Source organism: Argiope bruennichi, chromosome 4 (assembly GCF_947563725.1).
Source record: "Argiope bruennichi chromosome 4, qqArgBrue1.1, whole genome shotgun sequence".
Classification (NCBI taxonomy): Eukaryota; Metazoa; Arthropoda; class Arachnida; order Araneae; family Araneidae; genus Argiope; species Argiope bruennichi.
The window spans coordinates 138,825,568-138,838,885 of record NC_079154.1 but is presented as its reverse complement, the minus strand read 5'-3'; the positions used below and the strand labels follow the sequence as shown (position 1 = coordinate 138,838,885).

Genomic DNA, 13,318 nt, shown 5'->3' with positions numbered 1-13,318 from the left:
GTAATAGTTAACAAGAATAAAATCTTGAATTAAAACGCAGCTGCAAATGGATGCAACGAATAGATGATTAATTTTAATATACCTTCTCAAACTACGGTAAAATTTCAGAAATATTAAAGTTAAATTTAAATTTAAACAATGAGTATCGATACCATGTACTATTAAATTTGGATTTAGGAATCATTAATACTATAAATTTTATGTCATTTTCGGATGTAAAACTTAACGAGGAGCAAAAAAAAAAAGAAAAAAACTATTTTAAAATTACAGTTCCAACCATCAAACAAATTTAAAATTCAAGCATAAAATATAATTTTCAAAGCATAGAACCATTTCATGTGCAAAAACTCCAAGTTGCAGCTTAGCAATATATATTTAAAATATTTTCAGAGATTTCGGGGCCAACTACCGAAAATTAGCATAAAACATTTTTCCCTAATTAAGACCAGTATTTCAAAAAAGAATGTTCAGATAATTACGAGTTGCAAAATCCCTTCATATTAGAACTATACACAGATAATTATAGCAAATATATTCAGATATTTGATCACTTATTTCATCATCATCATTATAATATTAAGTTACTTTCTAGAAATCGACAATAATGAAATTAGTTACGAGATCATTAACATTCAGTACAAAATAAAAACAAATGACTACCATTTTTATAAAATTGTAGATAAATTGAGAAGTATATTACAAGCCCTTATGCTGATGTGAAGAAACTACAATGAATCGTTTCATAACAATAAAATTCAATTTTTCAAATTGTGTTACAGTAAGCGGTGATGAAAAGCAATCGTAACAAATCACCTCATAACATAAAGATGGATTATCCGTTGACAATAAGGGAGGAATGCATATGCAAATTTTTATTTCAAAAATTCGTTCTGTGGCAGTAAATTTTTAGTTTTGTTGGAAATTTGACTTATTTGATTTTCCTAGAAATCATCTATTACATTTTAATTTATCTACATGAAACATGTTTATCGATATCGATTGTCTCAGAATAGCTTGTTTCTCAAAGTACAAAGCAAGCACTACGTTTAAAGAAAATGAATGCAAACCAATATTTTAGTCGTTTTAAGTAGATATATGAAAATTTCAAACAATTTAGATGAAATATCGATTGATATGCCAAACATTTGTTTGGAATGATAATTACATGCACTTCAAGCTTTCCCAATTTTAAAAAAATATCCCCAAAAATGTAAGATTCATTGTCATAGCCTTAAAATGGGATCATGAAATACTTCAAAGACATATTGATATTTTCAAATAATTTGCCATTACATTAGTAATCACAATTTCACCACTATGCAAACTGATGATTTTTGATAGAAAATATACATTTTGGATTTGGTGTAACATTTATAATTTTACTAACCAACTACATTTGTCCGGAAATCAACATTTTAACTGTAGTGGCTCCGAATTCTAGTTTGCATTTGATAGAAGCTTCAGATACTGCATGTTGTGGCAGGATCACTTCGAACAAAACAAGTCAACATCTGAATCGGAATAGATTAGATCTGAAAAACAAGAAACCATTCAATGGCAGAATATACATGACAGTTTTACTCTTTAAATATGCATTGATAATTACAAACGAAGCTTATGATTTCACTATTAATAGAAGCGAGAATAGAAATCCTACTTCAAATGTAGATTTAAGTTTACCAATGGCTGATCTTTTGAAAATGAAACTTTATAGTGATTTATAGATTTTAAAATAATTAACTAAACAAGATCTTTCAGAAGCTGTGCATATATGTATTCTCTAAGGATCAGAAGTGGAGCAAATAATGCTCAAATAGCATTAGCACAGTAGCCGCAGTTATTGGTTAGACTTCAGAATACCATATGTTATTTTGCCCTTTTCTAGAAACTGTCATAGAATCATTTAAACTGTCTCGGAACGAACGAATGAGTGCATAATGGAGAAAGAAACAACTCTTGAAGCTTCGTTTGACAAACATGGACGTTTTCTTTCTTAAGGTTACAACCGAAGTTTTCTGGATTATCATTTAAATACTTTAAAAGGAAATGAAATTGGTGACCTTACTGATATTAGTATGTACCAGTTACTTCGATTAACAAAATATTGAAAATTATATGCATTTTAAATAAAAATTACAATGAATTTAGAGCGTTCCAAAAAATGAGTTTACTGGAGGTTGAAAGTGAGACGAAAAAAAATTACATGGAAACATCTTTTGCTCATCTGCCACAGGCGTATGTTTGAAAAAGTTTCTGTCCATGCAATATTTCCTTAGTATACACCATGAAGAAAGCCTTACCTAGGCCGATTACTTCGACAATTACGTTTAGAAGTTGATATCGTGAAATAAGTATATCAACTCTTTTCTTAGGTAAAACTACTGTAGATATTTCAATAATTATTTCCAGGAAATTATGGTTTATTTATCTTTAACTGCCACCGATATACTTTCTGGAGAAACCAAATAAAATGGTTATCGAGTGTCTCTCTGTGGTAGTTTTATTGTTATAATTCAGAAACTTACCATGCCTTTGAATTCCATGTACTTCGAACTCATCTGAAGGGAATATCCTCCCCGTATAAAGAACTGCTTTCTAGTGAAGACGTTTTTGGACCTTGAAAAGCGTATTATCGATGGTGATGACATACTTTTTAACCGGAAAAGTAGCATCAACGGCCATGAGTTGTCTGACAGAAGAATACCTAAAACAAATAGAAGTACATTGTTATGGTTCTCATTCGATAATCCAAGCCAATGATTGGAAATCATTTGATGGTGTGACAATTCGCACAACTTACCGATATTACTTCAATGACGTTCTTTCCAGGACATCTAGATACCTACTACACATATGTAGATACTTTATGGCTGGAACTGAAAGGGCATTCATTTAACTTAATAAATTTGGTCATTCTAGAAAGTTTACCACAAGCCATGCAGAGACAACAGAATTACCTAGAAGCATTTTTGTCCTGCGTAGATGCTGGAATCTAGTTTCAAACGGTTCCTGGCCATGGAGTATTTCCCTCATAACGAGGGTCACTGGGTGATTCCATTCTAAGACGTTCAATTACTTTGAATCCTATACTCAGAAACGCGTATGACAGGCGTTTGAATTCCGGTAATTCATTATGGTAAGTAGCCAATAGGGCTGCATCTGTTTCAATAAATATTTTAAGATAATTATGTTTCGCATCTCTTTGCAGCCTCCAGTAATTTAATTTCTAGATGAACCAATTAATGGTTTTCAAATTCCATGCCGTTTTGTTAATATAAATAGCGAACTTACTGCGCCCTTGAATTGTCTCATCACCTTCAACATCACCTGTAAGGAATACTTCCTCGCATCCAGCATATTTGGGGTGGACAATCAAGTGCATGGAACAGAAAGCAACACTACTGGTGGTTGACGTAGTGCCTTTATCAAGCAAAATGACATGGATATAGGCCATGTTGTACTGTCTGTCAATGCCTAGTGAAAAAAAATGTGTACATTTTTACAGTTATAATTACCATAGATATAATCACATGATTATATCCAACATTCATCACGATATGATAATTATAAATATCGTAACTCACCGATATTACTTCTGTACGAAAGAAAAAATTTCGTGGCCATCCAGATAGCTGCCATCCATATTTTCGTCAAGAGAAAAGGCGGTCGCTTTGCTTACAGGAGTTGGCCACTGTTTCAAGCGAACAGCATAAAAAGTGTTCTTTGCAGTGAACAGCTCCAACAACGGCAGGCGATTTTGTTAAATTGATGACTTCTATGACGTATTTCACTGATGAGTGAAAAGGCCAGTGAATTCAACAGAAACTTTCTAGTATTACAGATATTTGATTTAAACGTTTCCCACTGGATAGTCTTACACAAAAGACTTGTCAAATTTGCATTAAACATTCTGTTCATTTATAGAAGAGGGCACAAGAGAGCAACTGCCACTGTTTCCTCTGTCATATTAGACTGTACCATGTAAAATCCACATGATTATAGCATTTTCGTCGCTTAGAAACTACTCGAGTGGAATATTCAAAGATTATGAATATTTCTTCCACATTAAATGTGCAGATTTTAATGCATTTTAGAAAGTTTCCAATAGATAAAAACATTTGAGCGGGCAACTGTTAGTAATTTTTAAATTTTAAAAGGGAATGGACTACAGAGATTATTCCTCTTTTGTTTTTCTTTACAATAAACAAATTTGATTTCAGAAAAAACATCTTTGCCTTAACTCATTTCATATTTTTAAGTGTTATGAAGATAATTTTTTTATATACTTAAGTATAAAATGCAATACGAAATTTATCTGAATAATTTCAAGTAAGTTCAAAATAGCTTAATTTAGTACGATTTTTTTTTTTATCTCAAATGCTTAGTAGCTTAATTCAATTCTATTTCTGAAAGGTTTTTCCTAGCCTTATTCTAACCGATTACTGCCTTTAATTCATTCATTTTGATTCGAAGACAATTGCAATTCCTTCACATGAAGCTATTCAAACTTCCATTTCCGAATTGCGATATAGAACAAACTAAGTTATTTCTAGATAACTGAAGAGTAAGAATTCGTCTTCTTTATTCAGTAAAAATTATATGTATCACATTAGGATGTATAAATATTAGACACCGAATTGAACTAGGTATTTTTAATGAGATTCCAAATTGTTACATCAACTAGAGGAATAGTTAATGTACAGAAAGCCAAAAAAGAACGAGGCAGATTGGAGATTTTAATTCCAAAACCGGGAGAAAAAGTTCGTTTCAAGTACGAAATGTCAAATAATTGAGCCTCAGATACGGAGCTAATACTGCTTTTGATGGCAAAAACAGCTAATTGGAATTTGAAAGAAAATGGCAGCTTTTAATTACATTGAGATATTGATTCCCAATAAGCCGTCACTCACTCCAATCCCCCCTAAATGAGAATAAATGAATATTATTCAGAGAAATTGGATATTTTAAAAGTTCTATTAAATTAATATTTTAATTTAAGTATAATTACGAGTATAAATTTTTCTTTTTATCGGATTCCGTCATAGCAAAACTTTGGGTTTTCCGGGATTTATGTCACTGAAATATCAAATTTAATCTTAATATGAATTTTAATCTACTCTGCTCATTGGAAAGTTTGCATTAATATGGTATCCGCCAATTTTTTTCCCCTTACTATAAAGGAGATACTTCAGTTATTGATTAAAGTCATTACAAGTTATAATTGCTGACTTAAGCAAAGAGTTACTTATTAAAGATTATCTATTAATTAATTGTTCTATGTTTCCTCTGGTTTGAGATTCAAGGGAGGGAGAAACTCAGCATGAATATTTAGTAATGTATCCATCCGAAAAAATATAACTACCTATTGATGGGATTTAAATACAAAATAATTTAAAATTACGAATTAAATTCTTACATATTAAACCTCGTTCACTTCAATTTCCTAAACATTTTTCAATAATTTTCTTACTTCAAAACGTTTTAAACTCGCCGCTTATATTATATTATATTCCTAATTCCTATTAAAATATTGGCCACGAAGGTGAAACTAAGCCACCCCAAATGATTAGAAGTATCAAATCCTTGCACAGTACGCAAATGCCACAACTCACACATACACAACCCACACCGGCACCCCTAAAACCACAACTCACACATACACAACCCACACCGTCACCCCTAAAACCACAACTCACACATACACAACCCACACCGTCACCCCTAAAACCACAACTCACACATACACAACCCACACCGTCACCCCTAAAACCACAACTCACACATACACAACCCACACCGTCACCCCTAAAACCACAACTCACACATACACAACCCACACCGTCACCCCTAAAACCACAACTCACACATACACAACCCACACCGTCACCCCTAAAACCACAACTCACACATACACAACCCACACCGTCACCCCCAAAAACCACAACTCACACATACACAACCCACACCTCCAACGCCACCCAGAGACCCACACTTTCACATACACAACCCACACCTCCAACGCCACCCAGAGACCCACACTTTCACATACACAACCCACACCTCCAACGCCACCCAGAGACCCACACTTTCACATACACAACCCACACCTCCAACGCCACCCAGAGACCCACACTTTCACATACACAACCCACACCTCCAACGCCACCCAGAGACCCACACTTTCACATACACAACCCACACCTCCAACGCCACCCAGAGACCCACACTTTCACATACACAACCCACACCTCCAACGCCACCCAGAGACCCACACTTTCACATACACAACCCACACCTCCAACGCCACCCAGAGACCCACACTTTCACATACATAACCCACACTTTCACAAACATAACCCACACTTTCACAAACATAACCCACACTTTCACAAACATAACCCACACCTCCAACGCCACCCAGAGACCCACACTTTCACAAACATAACCCACACCTCCAACGCCACCCCGATACTCAAACTTTTACACCTTACCCACATAGCCATTTCCACTTGGAGTTTCTGATGTTCGCAAATATTATCTACATAACCCAAACCATGATACAGTCAACAATTGTCTCTCAACCCCCGCTAACACTTCCAATTCCCAATTTTCAACATTGCGTAACAATACGCGATAACTCGACGAGTTAGCCATGAAGGCAATCGTTTCTTTTCCCATAAACCCATGGCGAAATAATTTATCACGTATTCATATTGGCTATTTCCACACTCCCCTATGCCATCACTTCATTCACGGCCTAATGTGACCTTGCACTGTTTCGACTAAATACATGACGACTCCCAAAACGAAATATTAATTCCATTCCGTACATCACGCCCATGCTTAAGATGAGACGCGATGTCATTCACAATGCACATTACTTCTCAATATTCTCATTTACATAATGCATTTTAACCTCAGAATAAAATGCACGTCAGTACCCCCGTTGCGTCCAGCCATGCATCGCGGAAACGACTTTTTTGAAATTAACACAAACCTAATTTTAAAAATACTAAACCCGGCGAATTTATGCTAGTTATGATGAGCGAAACGGTGAATTAAAGCAGGAAAACAGATTAAATAAGACGTGCGGTTTGCTCAAAAGCATTATTCTAAATTCCATGCAAATATTACCTATATTCTGCACTGCTTTCATCGATTCATGATTTTAAACATCATTTTCCTCAAAATTCGGTATGAAACTGTCAAAAATGGACATCTAGTAATTTTCGATCATGTCTCGAAATAATTCGATTCATTACAATCAAAATATATTAAGAATTAAACTTTCGATAAAATGCCATCTGTATAGAATACATGAAATGATTCTTAAGTTTAAAAATAGATATTTGTAAGTATAAATCTGGAGTTAGACGTACTGCATTACCACTAATGTTTTCCTTGCATTTCTTCAGCTTACTGTTTCAAATTTGCAATCTCAATATAAGATTTTTGTATTTCTTATATTAGATGGATACAAAACTAAATGTAATTTCCCAAATTTTAATTAATAAATTTTAAGACTTCATTTAATATGACTCGCTTCACGCCGAAAACGTTAAAATAAACCTCCACTGAAATTTTATAATACATTTCATGTAATAACATGCGGGAGAATTTGCGATTTGATTAAATAAAGGTAAAGCAATAAGAATAGCATTATGGGAAGGATGCAAACAAAATGCATGACTACCAACTACGCTTATACAATTTAGATTTACTATATTAATATAAACCTACACGAATAACGAAATAAGTAGGAATTGACCAATGACACAAACTTCTAATAAAAGGCAATTTAAAGATTTTTTTTTATGTATAACTTGGATTGGACAACTGAAGAAAACCTAAATATAAGCAAATTCTTTCGAAAAGCAACAGAATGTTTAAGACAACGATCGGGAACTTAAGTGTGCACTATAGGTTCCACTTATGAATCAGCGACTAGCACTTTTCACGTTTTTAAAATGTAAAAATCCTTACACTTTTAACATGAATTACAAAATAACGCATTTAACTCCTATAAAAAGGCTAGTGACATTAGAATTTCAATAATTTTTGTATTCCCCTGCCATCACATAGAACAGAAATTCGATTTATCACTCATTCATTTAAAAAAATTAGGTCATTCTGAAAACTACTCAAAGTTAAAAAGTCTTTTATTTAACATTTTCATCATCCAGAAAAATTCTTTTCATCGTGCACAAATTTATCTCGATCTGTCTGATTGTATTCAGCACTTAGTCACTTCTCTATAGTATATCTAGGAAATTCCATAACCAATAGAGCAGAAAACTAGTACGCCTTGGTGTTTGGAATTTTAATATTTGAACAAACAATTTATTCCTTTTCTTATAAAACCTTGTTTTCGACAAAAATTCTTCGACACGAACAAATATCAACTATAAGATTTTTATTCTCAACATCCAGATGCGGCTCTTGATTAAGTAGTTAAACTTGTTTTAACAATAAAAGTCTCCTTTTTAAGAATTTAATTTTTACTACACAATCCGAGATTTGCTATATCACAATTCTTAAGCAGAAGTTCGAATAACAGCATGTAATCACCGAAACTAACGTTTTAACGTACTGAAAGAAGTGGAAGCTGTATTATGAAGAAACCAAAGGAATTGTCAACAAGTTCAATGAAACATTTGATATTAGTTAGAAATATCTCGACACGAAACTGTATAGGGAGTTAAATGAAAGATTTTGGACAATCAATATTTAGAATAGAGCTGATCTCCAAATTATCAATCATGAAAATTATTGGAATAATTGAATTGTAGTTTGAGTATTTTGGAAAATTCACCTGAACGATTTTAATGCATATCGTATCGGAAAGATATTCAACTTTTATTTTTAATTCAATGGGATTGCATTTATTGCCTGGTTATTCATGATTTGCGATCTATTACTCATCTTTGAAAAGGGATTCGATTGCTTCGTATGCCAAATTGTCTTTTGTGTTTTAAAAATGTTTTGAGCGATTTGTAAAAACCTTGGAAGGCATTAAAATCCAATCCTCGAGTATTCTGAAAGAGTGGAAAAGAAATATATAATCTCCGAATTTTCCACACAAGTAACCGCTAAGAGGCTAGGATGCCACAATTATGTAGACATACCTGGTTAGTCCAATAGAGTGGGAAAATCCAAAAGAAAATATAGTCCTCCGTCATCCAAGCATGGTGTGGTGTGATTATTAAGATCAGGCGCTCTCCTCAAACCTACTTGAAACCCAGTGTTGGATATTTAATCCAGAAATTGGAAGAATGACACTTGGAGCGAAGATAGTTTCAGTATAGACAGCATACGGACGCAAATGTCGCTTTGGAATCTAAATTCTTTGTGAAACGAGCTGAAAGAGAAATTGTGGTTATTTTTATCTCTAATTATAAATAATTATATAAAGAAATGCCTTTTTCATTTCTTTTCGAAGTGGAAGACATCTTGTATCTTACAGATTTGTATAGACAAGTGTTTCGTTCTACAAGTATATTGCATTCCGAATAAGATTCCCTCAGCGAATTATGCTCGTTCAACATGGTTCCATTGTATCTCAATCTAAACCTAAATCAATGTTAAAATTTTTAAAAAAATTCTACAGGAGTCTTTATATAGACTTGAAATCAATGGCAAACATAACAGAATGAATGAACAATGTTTCTATAACAAAAAACAGCTTTGGCTAAGCTGCGCCATACAATGATACACCATCTGCATCGTAAACGTAATAGCATATCAGACAAATATATGAACGTCTCGTTGCATAACAGAACATATAAGCTTACTCAACATTCCAAGACGTGTTAAAGCCTTCTGCTATTATTAACATTCGGATAAGAAAAGGAGAATACCTTATTCAGCTTGCATTGACATAACAAAGATTATCAAACAAATACGTTTTACGTTTCTTAACACTGGCATGGTTTTCCAAGGGCTTTTGCCTTGATGAGTTTATTATACAATAAATATATGTTGGAATATTTACAATAGGTGGTGTATAATCATATTTTTATTAGTTTATTTCATTAGAATTACCAATAATCCCAGTGGCTTTGAAAGTGTTTGCAAAATGTTTTGATAATGAAACATTAATTTCTCCCAGTAAAAGCCTGCTAAGAAAACCACGCCAAAAAACTATAATTGTGCTACGATTTTGCAGAATGTGTTATCAAAGCAACAAGCAAAGTTAAAACGTTCTGCATGAAAAATTCAAAGCAAGAAGGAGCAATTGAAAAAACTGTGGACCCAAATTTCAATATAAACAGAGTTACTTTTATATGCTTCATACTGTATTAGTTTCTTCCACACCATTGTAGCAAAAATGATAAAAGTTTTTAAGTATTGACATTTGTTCAAATGATGCATTTCAAAAATTTCGGCTCGTCATCACAGATAGTCCAATAACATTCGAAGTTCTATTAAAAGCATTAATATGGTTGCTAGAAATAGACCCGAAATTCATGTCCTGTATTACTAAATTTCAAGAAATTTTCCTATTTTTGGGTTAGTTGATTTTCTTTATATTACACAGTGCAAAGATTCTCATTACACAAGGAATGCAACGCTCTTCGGACATATCTTTGGACCTAAAGCTATCAAATTTGGCAAACAGCGACGTCTGGAGGAGTGTCATTCACCGAAAAAAATTCACTTTTTCGAAATTTTAGCTTTTTAATTAAAAAATTAAACTCATTGCAAAATTTCATTTCTAGTAATAGATAATTTTCCTCTACAATTCTGGAACATACAACAAAGAAACCAATTTTCTAAGAATTTAAAAGTCAACTTTTCACTGATACCAATTTTATTTCTATGCATTTAGTTTTCGGCAGATTTAATTTTAAAAAATAGTGACAACACTTATAACTTGAATAAAATTCCATTTGTTTAGTTGCCTATTTCAATAGCATGCTTTAGCTAATGTAAAGCTGTAATTTTAAAGAGTGAAATTTTATACATTAATTCCAAAATACAACTTCTATTTCTAATAAAGAACAAAGATTCAGACTTTTAATTTTCCTACAAATCGAACGACTGTAAACTTCCTTTCCAGAGAGCACTGCCTAATGAAACTAGCACTAGACCAAGACGATTGAAGCCTAAAATGCTATGCTATTACGAAATAAAAATGCAACGTCATTTTTTCTCCAAGTTTAATGTTAATAGTGATACATAATAAATAGTTTTACATTCATTTCAAAAGACAATCTGGAATGGAATTTTCTGCTAATAATAAACACAAAAATTTCCATTATAAAGAGAAGGTAAAACAATTCTGAAAATTAAAAATATGTTCTCAAATATGAAAATTAAATCGTCAAATCTAAGAAGAATTTTTTAACATATAAATTATAAAATATTAAAGATAAGCTTCTTCGGAAAAAAAATTATAAACTAATATTTCAGTATAACAATTCTTTGCATCTTCAAGAGATAAAAACAAATCTACTAATCTTCCATTAATATATTTACGCATACTAAAAAAAAAAAAAAAAAAAAAAAAAAAAAAAACGCAACTTACCCATTATTATTCAACTCTGTATCAATGATGAGCAATTCTTGAAAAGGTGAAACTAAAGACATGGAGAACCCATTCACAAGAAACAATGATAGTTAATAAAATGTATAGAGTTAAGCTATATTCAAGACAACTACATAGTTCATAATATTTTGTAAAGGAAACCTAACGTGGAGTGCAAGCAATAGTAATAGGAAAACCTATTAATCATTTGAGTTTTTATAGATTCACCAGAATCTAGAAACTTCTTATAATTTTTTCTCTTCTTCCAAAGATTTGTACTCAGCAAATCACCTTAAGAAAAGATTAGAAATTTTTTTACCCAAATTCGAACCCGAAATAATTATTGGGATAAATTGAGAAATAAATCTGCTGACTTTCATAAAAAATTAGCCTGTCATTCAGCAAATATCAGTGATTACTTAATATGTTATAAGCGGTGTTTTCATGTAAGGAACAACAAAAAGTGATGGCTCCATTTCATAGGCGTCAGTGCAGGCACACCATGATATTGATTGGCTCCTAATCCAAACTAATCCTAGCTGAAATAATATGTAGTCTTCGTTCTAGTTTGACTTCTTTTTTCGTCTCCTTAAAATGGATAGCCAGGTATGACCCCGACTTTCAAAATCAGAGATTTGTAAACTGAATCTTTATTCTAAAAATGGTGTAAAAAAGGTAAAAACGTAAAAAGTTTTTAAAAAAAGGTGTACAACTCTAAATCCTTTTTTGAATGGTCCTGAAGAATGGGACCCATATATGATTCATAGAGCAAAAAAAATGGGAAATTCCTCACATAACGTTAGTAAAATTACTAGTTTAAAATTACATACAGAACTTTTACAAATCTAACGGAGAATTTCTGGCCACGCAATACATAAAAGCAATAACTCTTTTCTACACATTATAAATACATTCAAAGCTCGAGCTCAGAAAAGTTAATCTTTTTTCTACATTCTTCAAAATGTATGAATTACAGATGAAAACCGAAGAATTCTTTATAAATTATTTTTAAAAAAATTTTCAAAGATAAACTACTTCTTTATGAAATGTCTGAACACTCCGCTGGAAATTGAATTATACATCAAAATGGTAACAGATACAAATTCACTTTCTCTCCATGCGCAGTATGGAAAGAGTTAAAAACATAAATCAAAATGGATACAATTTATTTTTGAAAACTATTTAAAAAGCAGTTGCCTGTGTTGTGTGTAAGTTAACAATTGAGCCAAAAATATAAAGAACTTTTCTTAACACATCCAAAGGAGCCACTCAACCTTCTCAAAATGTCATTTGCATCACCGATCCCACGGCTGACCTTTAACCTTATACTTTATACACGGCTGACCTTTAACCTTTGTTAGGTCCTCCCGCTGGTGTGGTGTGGAGAGGGGGTGCCAGCTCAGGTGTCGTCCTTGTCATCTGACCGCGGTTCAAAATGACGAGGTCCGTCCCGAAATAGCCCTAGTGTTGCTTCAAACGGGACGTTAATATAACTAAACTAAACTAACTTAACCTTTGTTATCCATTTGCAGATATAAACCTAACTGAATGGCCGTATTCGGACGTTTCAACGATTTTCTGAGCGGTCCAATCGATTTTCCATTTGAATTTTAAAACAGATATTTAATATTTATAAACATATTTTTTAATATCGATAGATTAAACTTTATGATTCTTTATACATCTCCATGTGTGTCTGCCATGGTAAGGCTTTATTTGTGGCACATGAACTACCTTTTCTGTTTTCCAATGGGCAACCCGGGACGTAATCAACTTTTTACTTTTCATTCG

The 13,318-nt window shown here is 32.7% G+C and overlaps 1 protein-coding gene across 5 annotated transcripts; it reads right to left on the bottom strand.

Moving 5' to 3' along the window:
- Positions 1-284: 284 nt before the first annotated feature.
- Positions 285-11,713, bottom strand: LOC129966944 (uncharacterized). 5 transcript variants are annotated; one of them, XM_056081557.1, is made up of 6 exons: positions 11,528-11,713; positions 9,126-9,358; positions 3,585-3,790; positions 3,292-3,474; positions 2,526-2,704; positions 285-1,532 (listed from the first exon to the last, which is right to left on the bottom strand). In XM_056081557.1, exons 3-6 carry the CDS (start codon positions 3,637-3,639, stop codon positions 1,527-1,529), a joined length of 423 nt encoding a protein of 140 aa, XP_055937532.1. In that variant the 5' UTR covers positions 3,640-3,790; positions 9,126-9,358; positions 11,528-11,713; the 3' UTR covers positions 285-1,526. The 5 variants fall into 5 exon arrangements, 2 of the variants coding, with proteins under 2 accessions (XP_055937532.1, XP_055937533.1); XR_008784325.1 differs by lacking the exons at positions 9,126-9,358; positions 11,528-11,713 and adding an exon at positions 2,801-3,159 and having other exon boundaries at positions 3,585-5,633; XR_008784324.1 differs by lacking the exons at positions 9,126-9,358; positions 11,528-11,713 and having other exon boundaries at positions 2,801-3,474; positions 3,585-5,633.
- Positions 11,714-13,318: the final 1,605 nt, after the last annotated feature.